The 17174-nt window shown below is 33.8% G+C and overlaps 1 protein-coding gene across 3 annotated transcripts in view; it reads right to left on the reverse strand.

Annotated features, from left to right (window-relative positions):
- The window catches only part of LOC106469311 (gastrula zinc finger protein xLCGF3.1-like), a 33945-nt gene that overhangs the window by 12260 nt on the left and 4511 nt on the right, over window positions 1-17174 (reverse strand). For 2 of the 3 annotated variants that reach the window (XM_022397799.1, XM_022397798.1), the window contains exons 2-4: window positions 16159-16256; window positions 9543-9729; window positions 1549-1643 (exon numbers count right to left, since the gene is read on the reverse strand). In XM_022397799.1, the coding sequence (XP_022253507.1) occupies window positions 1549-1643; window positions 9543-9729; window positions 16159-16256 (380 nt within the window). Of the gene's footprint in view, window positions 1-1548; window positions 1644-9542; window positions 9730-16158; window positions 16257-17174 lie in introns of those variants that run through there. The other variant, XM_022397797.1, reaches the window with a different exon arrangement.

Consider the following 17174-nt stretch of genomic DNA (forward strand, 5'->3'; position numbering starts at 1 on the left):
GCTTCGTGTATTTGAAGAGTTGTGAAGTCATTAAATCGGCGGTTTACTTTGGTGTTTTGTACTAGGTCCTGATGTGTGAGTATTTGGTTGTGGATGCGGGCACAGTGTTCTTTGATGGCTCCATTTGATCTACAACTTTTACCCGTTCTTCTAACAACGTTAAGACGGCTTATCGACTTCTCGAGAAGAATTCTAAGAAGAAAGTAAACCTACAGACATCGGTCTTGTTTAACAAAATCTGCCTACAAGAAAATCTTTCACCAAAGTACACCAATATATATATATATATATATTTATTTATTTATTATTTTTATTATATTGACCTTTCAGCTGTGCCTGGCTAACAATACCAAAGTTACAATGATGCAGCTCACGTGCACTCATGTTACCATATCCAATAATATAAAACTGACCTTTAGTCTTTAAAAAGTGATCTGTCTTGGCTGTGTTTTAGTGGACTAGTATTTTGTAAATACAGTCACATTTCAATTATTATACATATGTATATACATTATTACTATTTACAAATAAGTTCTTAAATTTATTTTTATTAAAACATAGAACATTAAATAAAAAAGTAAACCAAACAATTATCTATTCTAGTTACGACCTTTGTACTTGTTTGCTGCTTGTCTTAGGTTGCTAAGCTTTACAAAATTTTGCACATGGAGGATGTGAAATGAAATAATTTTTTTTAGGTCTTATATATATACATTTGAAATAACCATAAAATCATAAATTATTATACTGATACCATAGAATTCCACAATAATTTATCAAGCTTAGCAATTAAGCTGTATTTGGGTTTAAAAAAATATCAAATTTCGAGCAGACTAAAAACTTACCTTACCAGCTTGACAATTTGTAAAGAAAGAAAGAGATGATGTCGTAATACTTAAAAAAGGCTGAGAAAGCTACTAGGGGACATTCTGAGCTTTCGATTGGTTAGTCACATGTTATAGACAGAGAGTGTTTCCAAAAATGGAAAGAGGTGAGCAGGGCCACTGTGTTTGATTCAGTACATGAGCAATATCTCAGCAAACAGAAAAGAGGTTCTTATTCTATATTCTAGCTTGTTAATAGTTGTAACTTGAGTTCCTAATTTGTATGAAACTATAGGCTTTGTATTTTGACATCACAATATGTAATTTGAACTAGTGTTGCATTCAAAATACCACGTGACACACAAAAATCGATGTTTCGAGGTGTTTTTTTAATATTTACTTTTAAACTAAGAAATTAAATGATGTATAACACTAAAAGTTGTAATATAATCTACAATTTGATACCAAACTTATTGACATAAATTCATAAAATAGTAGTTCAACAAATGGGACATGGCCTTTGACCCATGTGGAAAGGGTTAATTGATGTAATTAACACTCATAAGCGATTATATTGATTATACGAGTCAATAACCCAGCTATACCTGCATCAAATTAGTGATATAAATTAAAGAGTATAGTGCATTAAACAAGTTGTTCTTTTTAAAAGTATCTGCAAGTAACTATGAAGACAATGATAAAATTTTCTGATCTACACATTTACCCCAGTTTCCTTTGGTACTTCATCACATTCTTCTTTCACTACTTTAAAATCAAAGACTGAAAATGGAGCTTTTTCTTCTGGTGAAACAGCATCTCCTGTTTACAGGTATAGAAATTAAACATTTTTATAATAAAAAATTTGAATATCACTTGTGCATCACTAAATTCTAATAACTTCTCACAATGAAATGACACATTTTCTATAATAGTCAAATTACATTTTTCAAATTATTATGGTGCCGTGCCTGCTTTTAATTATAATAAAGCATATGAAAATTGATTAATCATAATAAAAACTTAAAATGATACAGCAATAAACTTACTGAAATTCTACCTATTACTCTGTACACAAGACAGAGAATTCTAGAAGTTTCTAGAACAAATTCTTAGAATGTCCTAATAAAAAAGTGTCCTTTATATGCATCTTCTCATAACCAGACAATATAGACAATGCCCATAGAAATAATATCCAACAAATAAGTCCTTTAAAAATACAATAATCAAAACAACAACAAAAACATTTAACATATCGGAAATACTACCTTCATTATGCAAAAATAAAAGCATAAATATAAGAAATAAAAATTGTTATAAGGAAAACCACAAATTGTGATGGTATGAAAAGAAAAAGATATATAAAAGCAGGAAAACACTGATATGCTAATTATGCAAGGTATCAAATATACACGATTGTTTCCATTTAAGTATAGCATAAATGTTCAAGTTAGTTATTTTTAGAACCAATAATTTATTGTAAGTTTGTTTATGTAGATGCATACAAATCATAGATTGTGTAGTTCAATTGTTGTGAATTGGTGCTTGTTGTTTTTCTCATTGTTTTAAGTATTATTGCATCATAATGTCTCATAGTGTGTAGCACATCCTAGGCCTTTGTCGGGCTATAAATACAAGTAAAATGTAGTTTGAGTTAGTTAAATACAATTAGCAAAACATAGTCAGATAGAGATAGATCTGGACTGCATGACTGCATATTTAGCCATGAAGAATGTATAGTGGCAATTTCTAAAGTGAAGTTATCACATTGTATTTTAATAAAAGAGCAAGGAGAATAATATGTTTTGTCAAATTGTGTTCTAAAGTAATTGAACCAGCCTGTGTGGACTTTGACAAAAAAAAAGGAGATAATTACTTTAAGTTCTAGATACAATTGTAATAACCAACAGTATATTGAGCATTTGTATATATATATATATATATATATATATATATATGTTTGAATTGTGTGCTATTTGTTTATTGTTGAAATTTATTGCCAACAAGTCAAAGACACCTACTGTAAAGAATCCGGTCTATCCATACCTATAACAATCTGACATTGGCAAGCCAGCCAGGAATATAAAGTTGTAAATGGAAGTAGACGTAAACAACAGTAGGCAAAGTAGGCCTATATACACACAGCTGTAGTGGTGGCAAAAATATTGTAGAGATTACAACCACGCTATACAACCATGTCAACTGACTTTCATAAGAGATAAAGAAGAGCGAGCAATTTGGGCTCAAAGATAGAGATCTACAAGAGTTTGTTAAACAACAACAAGACCTAGAAATAGAAAAGCGAAGAGAGGAAGAAAGACTAAAAGAAGAACATGAGCATGAAATAAAAGCTTAAAAGAGAAAAAAGAAAAGTAGAGGGAGAAGAGAAAAAAAAGAGAATAAAAATATAAATTGAGAAAGGAGAGAAAAGAGAGACTGAAAATAAAGAGAATAAGAGCACAAATTGAGTTGATCAAGCTCATCCAACGAAAATATGAAGGACCCCAGAGTGACAACGAGGTCAGGGCCAGTTGACCCAACCTGCCCAAATTTGATGAACAGAAAGACGACATGGTGCTTTCATGGAGGGGTATGAAAGACTTGTCCAAAGTCAGAATTTGGATAAAGTTGACTGGGCAGTCTGTCTCAGCCCACTTTTCAGAGGAAAAGGCCTACAAGTGTATGTGGACCTGATACCCAAAGATGCCATGAACTATGGCAAGTTAAAAGTGGCCATTTTGAAATGCTATGAACTTACCAAGGAAGGTTTTTGCTAAAAGTTCAGAGAAGTCAAACCTGATACCGGAGAAACTGTATTTTAGTTTGTGGCACATCTGTGGCAATACTTCACAAGTTAGACTGACATGGCCAAGTGTGAAGATAGTTTTGAGGGACTGGCAGGTATACTTATACATGAACAATTTAGTATCACGTGCTCCACTGACATGTCACTGTTCGTAAAAGAAAAAGCACTGAAGGATGTGGACAAGACAATCAAGCTAGCAGAACAGTATATAGAAGATCATGGATGGAGTATAACTGGCAAGTCCAAGAATAGCCAGTTAAAGTTGAAACCAGGGTTGGCTGACCAGAAGCAGGATGCTACCAAAGGTGACAAGAAGTTAATAGACAAAAGGAAGAAGAAATACTATGTTTGTTATAAAATGGGGCACATTGTGAGTGAGTGCAAGTCTGTCACCAACAATCAACAGCAGAAATCTCAATATAAATCAGTTGGAGCTGCATACAAAGATGGTGGTGGCAAGAAACAAGAAAAGAGTGACTGTCACTATGGATGCTGCTGCCAGAAAAACAGAATAGAGACAACTCGTCAGATTCACCACAAGAAGGAAGTGCTATCATCATGATTAAACAGTGTATGACTGATGGTCAACTCAAGTTAGCAAATGGATTAATAGTGACAGTGGTGGTCACAGCATGTGATAAACAGAGATGCCAACAAACCTTAACATGCCAGTAAGTGAAAGTTATGTCGGGGGACAAGAAAGTGAATGTCCTATGAGACACTAGGTGCAGCAGTGACTACCAGTGTAGTATCTGATGACCAAATGACAGGCAAGGTACATGTGTGTGTGCTGATTGATAGGATAATGAAAAATTTTTCCGTAGCAAGAATAAAGGTGGACACTCCATACTGGTTGGGACACCTTGAGGCCATGTTTATGAAGGTACCCATCTACAACTTGGTGATTGGCAATGTATTAGGCAGTAGAAGAAGTTTGACGGAACCAGACAGAAAGAAGACTGATGAGGCATTTGCAGTCACCACAAGAGCTCAAAAAAAGAAAAGCAAGCAAGACATCAAGCCCCTGAAAGTTTTGAAAGGTGAGATCCCAAATGTAGGTCTACAGGAACTGAACGCGAAGCACAGAAAAAAAGACCTTTCATTGCAGATACTTTGGGACAGTGCTCAAGAGAAAATCAAGCACAAGACAAAGGGGAAAGGGATTTACAGAATAGAGAACTGAAGGGAGTGCTGAACCAGATCTATCAAGGCAGTTCTCTACTGGGTAAGTTAAACAGATCATAGTACCAACAAAATACTGGACTCAAATGATGAAGCTGGCTGATAAGTCGATTAGGGGAGGACATCTAGGAGTGAAGGAGACAGCAAACAGAATCACCAGCAACATCTACTGGCCAGGGGTCAGTGAAGATGTGACCATACTCTTCAGGTCATGCAAATCTGGCAAAGGACAGTAACTAGAGGGAAAGTAGTCAAGGTGGCACTGGGTGAGATGCCTTTCCTAGAAGAGCTACTCAGCAGAATAGCTGTGGGCTTGATCAGGCCATTAGCACCTGTATCTGACAAAGGCAACTGATACGTGCTGGTAGTAGTCAACTATGTGAAATGTTATCCAGAACCTACTGCATTGCTGAAGTTAGAGACGAAGAGACTAGCAGAAGCCCTCCTAGATGTGGCTGCAGAGTAGGCTTTCCTAAAGAAGTCTTAAGTAACAAAGGGAACCCAGTTTACTGAACTGATGCAAGAGGTGTGCAAACTCATCAGCAATAAGCAGCTCTTTAACACCCTATACAACCCCAGATGTAATAGATTTTGTGAGAGTGTCAATGGAATCTTAAAGAGCACACTGAAGATGTGCCAGGAGAGACCATGTGACTGGTACATGTACATGCAAACAGCATTGTTTACTTACTGACAAGTCCCACAAGCGAGTACAGATTGTCACCCTTTGAGTTACTGTATGAAAGAACAGTATGAGGTCCAATACAATGTAAGAACTATGAACAGGAGAAGAAGAGTCAGAAGTTAGGAACACATACCAGTACATGTTAGACCTCAGAAGCTGACTGGAGACCTGTTGATTTGCATTTCCATGACAAGGCCAAGGATTGTCGTTTCAAGGTCTGCTACTCACAGACAACAACAATCTCACCCTGTAGTGGCAAGGGATTTTCGAAGTGTAGGAAGTGCTTAGCAGGATGGACTATAAGGTGGAAGTGGATGGGAATATCAAGATCTACCACATCAATCTGTTGAAGAGGTACTTCAAGAGGGAAGAATACCTAACATGTGCAGCTATTGAGGCACAGATGGACATTGAAGGTGTGGCTGTCATAGATGCAAAACCAGAAGAGGGTGACTTTGTTATAGAAAATGACCTAAGACTACTGGGTGGAGACGAGGCATACAAATATGTCAACATCAGTGAAGAACTGATTGGCAAGCAGAAGAAAGAGCTACAAGATCTACTGTGCCAGTCTTCACAGATAGACCAGGCAAGATGACCTTGTGAAACACAAGATCGAGACCACAACCAGGGTTTTGTATCTAAATGAAGTACAGTTAAGTTTGGTTTGGTTTGAATTTCGCGCAAAGCTACATGAGGGCTATCTGCACTAGCCATCCCTAATTTAGCAGTGTAAGACTAGAGGGAAGGCAGCTAGTCATCACCACCCACCGCCAACTCTTGGGCTACTCTTTTACCAATGAATAGTGGGCATCACATTATAATGCCCCCCACGGCTGAAAGGGCAAGCATGATTGGTGTGATGGGGATTCGAACCTGCGACCCGCATATTATGAGTGGAGCGCCTTAACCACCTGTCCATGCTGGGCCTCCACGACCAGGGATCCAGTCAAGATGAATCCTACCAGATGCCCTATGCAATGAAAGACCTGATCAAGCAAGAAGTCAAGGTAATGTTAGGAGCTGGAATCATTGAGTCTTCAAATTGAGTTCACTGTTCACCAGTGGTAATCATGAAGAAGAGTGATGGTTCAAACTGCTTCTGCATAGAGTTCTAGAAGCTGAAACTTGTGACAAATTTTGACTCCAAACTTATAGGGAACCCAGAGGTTATCATGGCAAAACTAGATGGGGCCAAGTTCTTTATTAAGATCAACCTCAGTAAAGGTTATTGGCAGATCTTAATGGAGACAGAATCTGAAAAGAATACAGCCTTTGTGTCACCAGATGGATGCTACCAGTTCAAGAGAATGGCATTTTACTTAGTCAACTCATGATGAGGAAGATGTTGCACAAAACCAACAACATTGAGCATTATATTGGATGACATTCTGAGCCAGACAGAAAAATAACCTGAAGAAACTCAGAGAGCTATGTTAGTTCTACTGTCAGAATAATTTCACTTTCAAACATTAATATATATATAGAACAACTGGTTGAATACAGTTCCATTACATGATATGCAATCCCTCTCAGCCTGATTTAAGCTCACAAAGTTAGAAACACAAATCTTCACCATGTCCAATACCATACACAACTCATGAAACAGCTGACCATGGAATTTTGCTCCTTGAGGAATCTCATCTGGTGCTCCAAAATAAACGATCTTCTGTTCAGTGAATGTATTGGTGACTGCTTGAGTCAAAATATCAGCCAGTAAATATGCTTTAGTCCATTTAGTATAAATTACTATCATGATGTAACAATATCTATTGTCAGGTTCATGAAGTAGTCTGACAAAAACGATGCTTTTTTCTCTGGAACAAAAACCTACAACTTGCTGACAAGATTTTCTCTGTTGCTACAATTCTTGAGCCACATAAGCAGTATAGTGTTTACACCACCACTCTATATCTCTATGGAAATGCAAGCAATAAGATAATCTCTGTCACTATTGTAAGACCCACTTGGTGTCCCCTGATGTGTGTATCATGTTACATTCAGAGAACCTCAAGTGTCAGAGAAATAGGGATCGCTGGCTGAATTACAGATCATGTGCCACACAAGCAGAAGCTGTAGCAACAATATAACACTAATTTATCAAACATTAGGTTATTCTTTACTATGTTCACCATTCTCACCTTACTCGATGGTAAGTAGTATCCAAGATATCTCCAGATCACACCTTTTTTTTTAATGTTCAGTATCCACTCATAAGAAGAATTTTCATCAATCTCATGGTTTGATGTCATGGCTGATAATTTAAATTATAAGTATAATTTGGATGGGAATAAGCTTAACAGCACCATGAAAGAAAGGGATCTTCATGTAATGGTTGATCAGTCTCTTATGCCATCCAAACAGTGTGCTGTTACTAGTGGAAGGTCAAATAGGATTTTAGGTTGTATATACAGAAATATTGAAAAAAGTTTGAAGAAGTTATAATTTCATTGCGTAGGTCACATTTGAAATATTGTGTTCAATCTTGAGCTCCTTACCTTAGGAAGTACATTAAATTGTTGGAAAGGGTTTAGAGGAGGGTTACCAGAATGGTGCCTGGGATGGAGGGGTTGTCATACAAGGACAGGTTGAAATCTCTCAAATTGTTTTCTCTTGAAAAAAGAAGAGTTAGGGAGGATCTGATTAAGGTATTTAAAATTGTAAAGGGAATTGATAGTGTTGATGCATCATCTTTTTTCAAACTTTAAGGTGAGAATAGTAGGACTAAGGGACACAAATATAAATGTTGGCAAGGTAGGAGTCTTCTTCAGGTAAGACAGTTTTATTTTCCTAACAGGATGATTGGCCTCTAGAATGGGTTGCCTTCGGATGTTGTGGAGGCAGTAAATTTGAGTGAGTTTATGAGAAAGCTTTATAACCATATGAATGATAAGGGCTGGCTTTGAGATTTTTGATTATTTTATTTTTTCTAATTTAGTTATTTCATAATTTTAGTTTAGTTTAGAAGATGGGACAGCTGAAATGGACCAATAGGTTCCTAGTTGTCCCTAAACATTACATTATGTTATACTGCTGGTCCAATCTGCTGTGTGGAGCCAAGATGTGCTGATGGACCATTGTGATCTAACAAGAGATCATATCTACAACTACTATAAGGTTCAGCCACATCAACAATGTATGATGTACTCTAGCAGTAAATCCTCAACCATACAAGTAATGCCAGAAGTATTCAATTAACATTACAACTACAAGCAGGTCTTTCTTCATACAGTAATGACATTTAGTAGATGTTAGCATTTAGTTGTTTACACTACAACAGTCCACTCCAACCTGTGTTTACAACAGCACTACTCCAATTCTACTGTCACTGTATATAGAATGAATGGGGCAATGCTGTCAAGATAAGCTAATACTGGAACATCAGCCATGACACATTTTAATGACTGGAATCACTTTCCACTATCTTCAGTCAACCCAAAATGGGATTTGACCTTAGTTAGTGCTGCTATTGTGGAAGAGTTTGCCACAATTCACTTTTATTAAGACAAAAATATGAAAACCTTGGTCTTCCTTCTTGTTTGTTGGTTTAGGACAATTGTTTTGACTTTAGCAGAATCTGTAGACTATTGTCTTTAATAACTATGTGTCCAAGAAACTCTACACGTGTTCCCACAAGAGAACAAATGACTTATAAGCAGTGATGTCATTACATAAATGAGTCTAGATAATTAAAATACCACAGTAAACAGAACAAACTGTCAGAAGTCTGATATCAGAGAAACTAGTTTTGACACATTCATGCATCCTCTTCAGTCTCAGAAGACAACATGAAAATGAAGAGGATGCACGAATGTGTCGAAACTTGTTTCTCTGATATCAGACTTCTGACAGTTTGTTCCGTTTACTGTGGAATTTTCACTTATTGCTATACATGATATTGTGTTCTTTTATTATTATGAATCTAGATAAATCCTGGAATTATTTCTGTTTTACAGCATTTATTCTATAAAAATTTACACAGCTAGCATAACTTTACACTTCTTTTCTAGTGTCTATCATCATACGTTTAATGAATAGCTATACTCACCTGATAAAAGTTGTAACCCAGAATTAATTTGTTGCAATTCATGTTTTGGTTCATTTTCATTTTCGAAACTTATAACATCATGTTCTGAAAAACCTACAACTTCATCATCACTCTCACTGAACTTGGAAATAACACCATCTTGAGGTGAATCATGAGGTTGTTCATGTTTTACTTTGATGAATAACTTCTAAACAAAAGAAAAAATAAATATTTTGATGACAAGAGCTTTTGTAAATTAAATAATGAATGAATTACAAAAACACAACTTAAAGCTATAAACAAACATATAAACTAATATCTAACTTTCAAAAAGAAAACACCATACTAAAAATTAATGTATAAAGCATTTCTATATTTTAAATACAGGTTATTCATGAATATAACCTAAAGTGCTTTGTCATTTTAATTATTAATATTCCTTTTCCAATATTTTGGTTTTTGCATTTGAAAAATCATGCAAACAACGTTCACGAGAGAATAAGTAGTATCAGCATGCTGACAAGAAGAACTGTGTTAAGTTGTACATGGAGCACTTGTTGTATCTAAATGAAGTACAGTTAAGTTTGGTTTGTTTTAAATTTCGCGCAAAGCTACACGAGGGCTATCTGCACTAGCCATCCCTGATTTAGCAGTGTAAGACTAGAGGGAAGGCAGCTAGTCATCACCACCCACTGCCAACTCTTGAGCTACTCTTTTACCAATGAATAGTGGGCATCACATTATAATGCCCCCACGGCTGAAAGGGCAAGCATGATTGGTGTGACGGGGATTCGAACCGGTGACCCTCAGATTGCGAGTCGAGCACCCTAACCACCTGGCCATGCCTGGCGCCAGTATTTTAACATGCATAATGTAGTATAACACTAGCCATTTTTCCACATGTTCGGCTTTATTGAGACAAAATTCCTGTATTTTATTCTCTTCCAATTATGATAATTATATCTCCTTAATTAACTGAGCCACAGCTGTCTAAGAATAAGAATAAAACAGAAATTCCCATAATAAAGTGAATTGTTGGGTTTAATCCTGAAAGTCAATCATTAAAAGATGTGGCCCATAATTCAATATACATCATTCTGTTTGTTAATTATCACATATAAGAAAACAAGACAACTTTTCTGTTGTGGCCAAAATAAAAAAAAAGAACAGCAAAAACACAAAAAACAAAGCTTTCATCAAAAAACAAATAAAAAAGAAGGGACTAAGGTAAATTTTCTAAGCACAAAGATATGTCAGTCTTTTAAAATAAATGTCTCAGCTAATATAGTGCATGTTGACAAACTTAAAGAAGTAAATTAAACACTGATTATGATGTTAGAATGACAAACAGGTCAGCTTTCTATTGACTTCTCCTCATAATAAAAAAGCCAGTAACATCAATCACCATATAAACATTCATAACTGAAGTTTATGATAAATAGAATAAAAAAACAGAATACCTTAAATTCTGAAAAACAAGTTTTGTCCAATCAAGGTGAAAAAAAAGTCACCTACCAATAAATAATTACTTGAATAACCAGTTACAAATCAATTCAAGGCTCTAACCGGTTATAGATTTTTCTAAATGCTACTAAAAGCCTTTATTACTTGTTTTATTTTATACCTAGTTTTATATGTACTGTTACAAGAGTCATGCATCAATATTCAACTGTAAAGAAAGTTCACTTAATTGGCCATACCAAATAGTGGATATAAAAGTTCAGAACCTTAAATGCTTTATAGTGTGCAAGGAAATACAGAAACAAGCATGTACAATGATTTAATTACTATCTTATTGTAAATATAAGAGCTGAGATGATAATGTTAATGTCAGTTTGTTTGATTTACTTTATATATTTTGTTCTGAAATAAAGAACTGATTCAATAATCTATTCCAAGAGTGAATAATAAATATTAAACACGAAGAAAACACGTTAATTTAATTGATCATGTTGTTAAGCTTAGTACATCTTAAGTCAAACCAATTAATCGGTTACAAATAGGTAAAACCATGATGACTAACAGCTGAGAAAAATTTCAAACCATGATACTCCTGTCTACCAAAAACATATAAATAAGGTGAGACTTAGACGAGCAAATTGCAATCACCAAACTCAAGTCTGATCCAAAAAGAAAACATCAAAATAACAAAACAAACTAAACAACAATGGATTTATACAAACTCAAACCAATATTATTGGCCCAAAATAAATCTCCTGTAAGACCAGTTCACTAGATAAAATATGACAGTTCAAGTTGTCACTGATGTGATACCAAAAAATATGAAGAACTAAATCTTTTAATTATCATTACCTAAGGCATCATTCTTGGCCAACAGGGAGATAGCACTTCCTGAAATACCTCAACAATTTTATATCTCAGCTAAACAAATGAAAAAAAAATCACAAAATAAAAACTCATTTATCAGAGAGAAACCAAAATGTGGTAGTGAACTGTTGAATCAATAAATATCACAGCACAAAAGTAGAGCTGACAAACAAGGCAACTAAATTTTGGAAAGATGTTAAAGAGAAATGTAACAATGTGAGGTCAGAGAAGCAGCATGTGGATGTTAAGTAGACATAATGTTATATGGCTGTTTGTGATCATGCCAGACATTCTAAAAAAAAGTATGATTTGAGTCTTATCATGCAACAATTTTCATCCACATTTCCACCATTAGGATTAAATCCAGGGTACTGAATGCATTGGTATTCCTACTTCCTATTCGATGTGGATTTTGGAATAAAGAAGTAAAACCTTTGAGACAAAGCTGGTCATTCTTTGGGTTTCTATGTCTCATTTTTTCTTCGCTTTTTGTTGTTGAATGAACAAGTCATATCTTAAAGCCTCTAACAAGATTGGACAAGTGTTTTTTTGTTGTTGTATGTACAAATCACCTCTGTGAAGACTGGAGAAAGACAAAACCCAAAAGCTGATAAGACCATAATACGATGCAAGTAATATCACAAAAATGTGTCTGGAGTCATCCACATATCCAGCTCCAAGATTTAATCCAGGGGAATGTTAACAGTCAGAGGCAGGGGGAAGCCAGAGATGAAAAGTGTCTTCTCCCCATAGAAGGTTAGACAAGCTGGATGAGTTGCTTAACTCTTTAAGTATTGTCTGGTCAGTTAGATCAATTCCCAGAGCATTGAAGCTATACACATACTAAAACTCTGAATTTGCTCAGTTTATCTTCAAGAAGATTGGCAAACTTTTACTAAACATTAATCTGTTGTATACAAAACATAAAAATTTTTTAAAAAATTTCTCTGTGAATTTCTGAAGCCTTGACTGAATCACTTTTAGTGAAGGGGGATTTTCATGCTGAGAATAAAAATACTTCTTCTCATGTTTAGTTTCATATTTCACTTGCCTAACTTCTAGAACCTACTAAACAAAAATCAAATTTCTGCATAGTTGGTTGATTAGTTGTTGTTGTTAAGCAGAAAACTACACAATGGCTATCTGTGATCTGCCCACCATTGCTATCAAAACCAGAATTTTAGTGTTGTGTGCCAGCAGACTTACCACTGAGCCGCTGATATGCATTTCTGAACCAACCACTTGATGTACAAAAGCACAAAAACACCCTATCAGAAAAATAAGGCTGTCTTAGCTGAAGATGATTTCTTTTATACCAAAATTTATATTTGTGTCCTCTAGCCTTAACATTCTTACCATTAAATGACAAAAGATGATGCATCAACACTGTTAATTCCCTTAACAATCTTAAACACCTCAATCAAATCACCTCTAACTCTTCTTTTTTATCAAAAGAAAAGAAGATCAGAGGTCTTAATCTATCGTCATATGATAACCCCTGCATCCGAGGTATCATGCTAGATGCCCTCCTCTGAACCTTTTCCAACAATTCAGTCCTTTCTAAGGTAAGAAACCCAAGACTGAACAAAGTACTACAAAAATGGCCTAACCACTGCCTATACAATGACAATATAACCTCTTCAGACTTGTATTCAATATTTATGTAGATACAACGTAAAATCTTATCTACCCTACCACTAGCAACAGCACACAAGGCTTAACAGACTTATTAAATATAGATACAAAAGTTCTTATTCAACAAGATCCATGAAATTAAATTAACACACTCACTAAGATAGATCAATAAGTGCCTGTTACGCCCATTTACACAGATACATTAAAAATTAAAGTACTTTATTATCAATGCATACAAACAGACTTGGTATCAAAATGTAGGTAATAAACCAAATTTTAAAATTATATAAGTTTTAAGTAGGAAAGGAAGTATTTAAAAAATTCTCAATCTCCCCTAGCATGAGAATCATGACATTTGTTTTCTATGTCTTCCTTCTTACTTAGTTCAGTTTACTTAGTATTCTCTCTGAAGTACAGAAGTTAACTTAAATTACTCATCATAATATAGATATTACTAAGGCAAAGTCTAATTTGTTTAAGGAATCATAAAACAGAAAAACAGACCCACTTGCCACACCCACCTATCACATTTTCTCTTTCACAAATTATCAGTAATCTCTCTGATGTTTTAATTTATCAAATGACATATAATGCAACATTGTTTTCAGAAGAGAGAATTGTCAATTTCATCTTTAATTTGAAAGTAAATCTCCTGGTGCTCAGATTGAACAGCAAATGGAATTATTTTAAGCCTCTCTTGTCCTACGTAGAAAGCCAGTTAAATTATAATAGTTAGAGGACATTATCTGCTTTGTATGTGTTATTATTAGGTGTCCTAAGGTGCATTATTTAAGCAAATACAAATTATTTAGTATACTAGTGCCATCATTATAAAAAAGTAGGCTTAAATTTCATTGGCAACCATCAGCAAAAAACAAGAGGTCAAAGGTAAGTACTATATTTCTTGTTTTACATGTATATTCTTTATTTATGTTTATAAAAGTTACTAAAAATGTAAAAATTAGAAATTCATTAGGTTAGATAATATGATATTAGGTAAAATAATGAAAAAGAAAACTTCTTCATGAAGCATGCTTGCAAGCAACACATGAATTATGTCTTTCAATATGGTAAGATGGGCTATGAGTTCATTGAGTGATCTATAACTTGTGTGATTGAATTATTAGTTAGACATGGTTCGAAGGGGCAATAAAACAATAAAATTAAGTACAAATAGATACAGACTGTTATGAACCTTAAGCTATTTAGGATAAACAGTAGTAGTTTTCTTTTACAATCTACAATCATTTTAGAAAGATAAATTTAATAATAATTTAAATTTATTTTTTATTTTTTATGATGGTTAGAAGGTCTGTCAATTTGATCAAGCCTGTAGTTAGGGTAGAGAAAATAACAGATGAAATATAAAATTTTACTAATAAAAAACATTTGAAATTTATTTAGGAGGTTTTAGAGGTTATGCAAAAGGAATTTGAAGATTATCAGGTAAAGAAAGGCATTTTTAATCTTGACATGAAAATCACTTTGTACTCAATACTCTGACTCCATATATCAATGGACAAATCTTTAATAAAAATACTTAATTAAAAAATCTGATTTTTTTGTGTACAGAACACTTGTAATGTTTACTGAAAGCTTACCAAATTTTTTGAAGATACACAGAACATATTAAAAGATGTAGTATGGAACTATGATGGTTAAATGGTTAGTCATATCACCCAGCCCTGTATGGAAAGAGTTAATTGCAAATATCATTATCACTAGCATCAATTGTTTTTTTTTTCTTTTGTCACATTTTCCTTCTTTTCTTCCTTTATACTTTTTTAAGTCATCTTCTATTTGTTAAAACCAAGTTGATTATCAGCTTCAGCTTAATTAAACCCTATTCCAAAGTTAGTGATGGTGTGCAATATTCCATTTGAGGAAATCACATAACAGTTTCTGGAACACATGCCCCAAGTCTTATAGTTTTATTATATAATGAAATCAAAGTAATACAGAAAACCTGATAATTTGTATTTGAATTTTTAAATGAAAATTAAATTCAATATCAAAGTTAGGTACAGTGCAAAAAATCCTTTGTTAAGTAAAAATGCATAAGAATACTACATGTTTAAATGATGTTAATACCAAAGAAAAAATAAGATTTTGGTTTACTTGTTATTATTACATGTAAGGGTTAGAGCTCTTATAATGGTTTGGTGCATGTGCAAAACCTTTGTGGTAGTGATGTCAAGTGCTAGCTATTTGTTCTGTGGAGAGGTGAGTAATATCAACTGAATTAGAGCAGGGAGGTTAGTGGAATTTGCTAATAAATTAATCATGAGGCTCATTAATCAATTACATTCAACATGTCAGTTTTTCTCACAAGACTTGGATGGTTGGAATAAATAGTGATAATCAGAAACATAAATTCTAATTAGTTGATTACTTTTGTGAGTTGTGACACTAAACCATTAAACTGAAAAACTTTGAATTAAATTGGAATATTCTGATTATTTGGATGATTAATCATAAAAAGTAACAATCAGAAACACTAACTTCAATTAATTCTTTTTGTGACATTAATCCATTTAGTTGTAATTTTAATTAATCAGTTATTTTATGTGACACAAGTCAATGTCATCAATGATCATTGGTAATTAATTATTTTGATTAACTGAGTTAATCACTCAGCTCTAATCTGAATACAAGTTTTTAATCTACAAATTACCTCAGTTTCCTTGGGTACTTCATCACAATTCTCTTTTTTTATTTTAAAATCAAAGATTGTAAACAATCCTTCTTCTGGGGAAGCAGCTTCTCTTGTTACTAGAGGTGTAAAATAAATATTTTTGTAACAACAAATTTGAGCATGACTACTGTATATAACTACACTATAACAAATTATCACTGTGAAATAATATTTTTCATTACACTATACTAGTTCCATACCCATAACACTGATATACTAGCATTTACTTATAATAAAGCAGGTGGAAAAATGATTAAGAATAATATTGACATATTCTTCCTCCAAGTACAGTTTTTGATGTACAAGTTACTCATAAGGTCATTATTCTAATAATATTACTCGTATGTATGTTATTTGTAATCTTGCACAGTGCTTCCATGAATTATTGAGATTATATTAAGATATGTTTGAAGTTGTTTTCCACTGGCTTAGATGGGGGTATGTGAAAAACATTATTTATAAGATGAAAGTACCAGATATGGCATTACTGTATGTCCAAATGACCAATGTTATTGTGATGATTACCATCTGAACATCCTTTAAGCTATGAACAATGGCCATTTCAAGATATACTACTGCCTTCACTGACCATGGACAAACCTGTAAAACCTAGAGTGTTAGCCTCCATTATACCACAAACCACAATTCTTTCTCTTATGAAATTCTCATTCTATGATTAATAAATTTATGGAAACCCTGTATAATTTACTATTCCTATGGCAACTATAATTCAAATTCAAATCTTGAAATTAAACTCCTGGTAAAAATTTGTCTCACATACCAAACAAAATCAAGCTCCAACTTAAAAATAACTATTAATACAAAAAAGTATCATAATAAAACTTTGCAGTTAAACTTCAGTAAACTTACTAAAATTCCACCCATTACTCTGTAAACCAGACATTGAATTATAAAACTTTCTAGAACATATTTTTACGTATCTGCTCGTTTGATAATTTGACGTAAAAATTCTTTCCGAGAAACTTCACCTATAC

Source organism: Limulus polyphemus, unplaced genomic scaffold, assembly GCF_000517525.1.
Source record: "Limulus polyphemus unplaced genomic scaffold, Limulus_polyphemus-2.1.2 Scaffold3419, whole genome shotgun sequence".
NCBI lineage: Eukaryota > Metazoa > Arthropoda > Merostomata > Xiphosura > Limulidae > Limulus > Limulus polyphemus.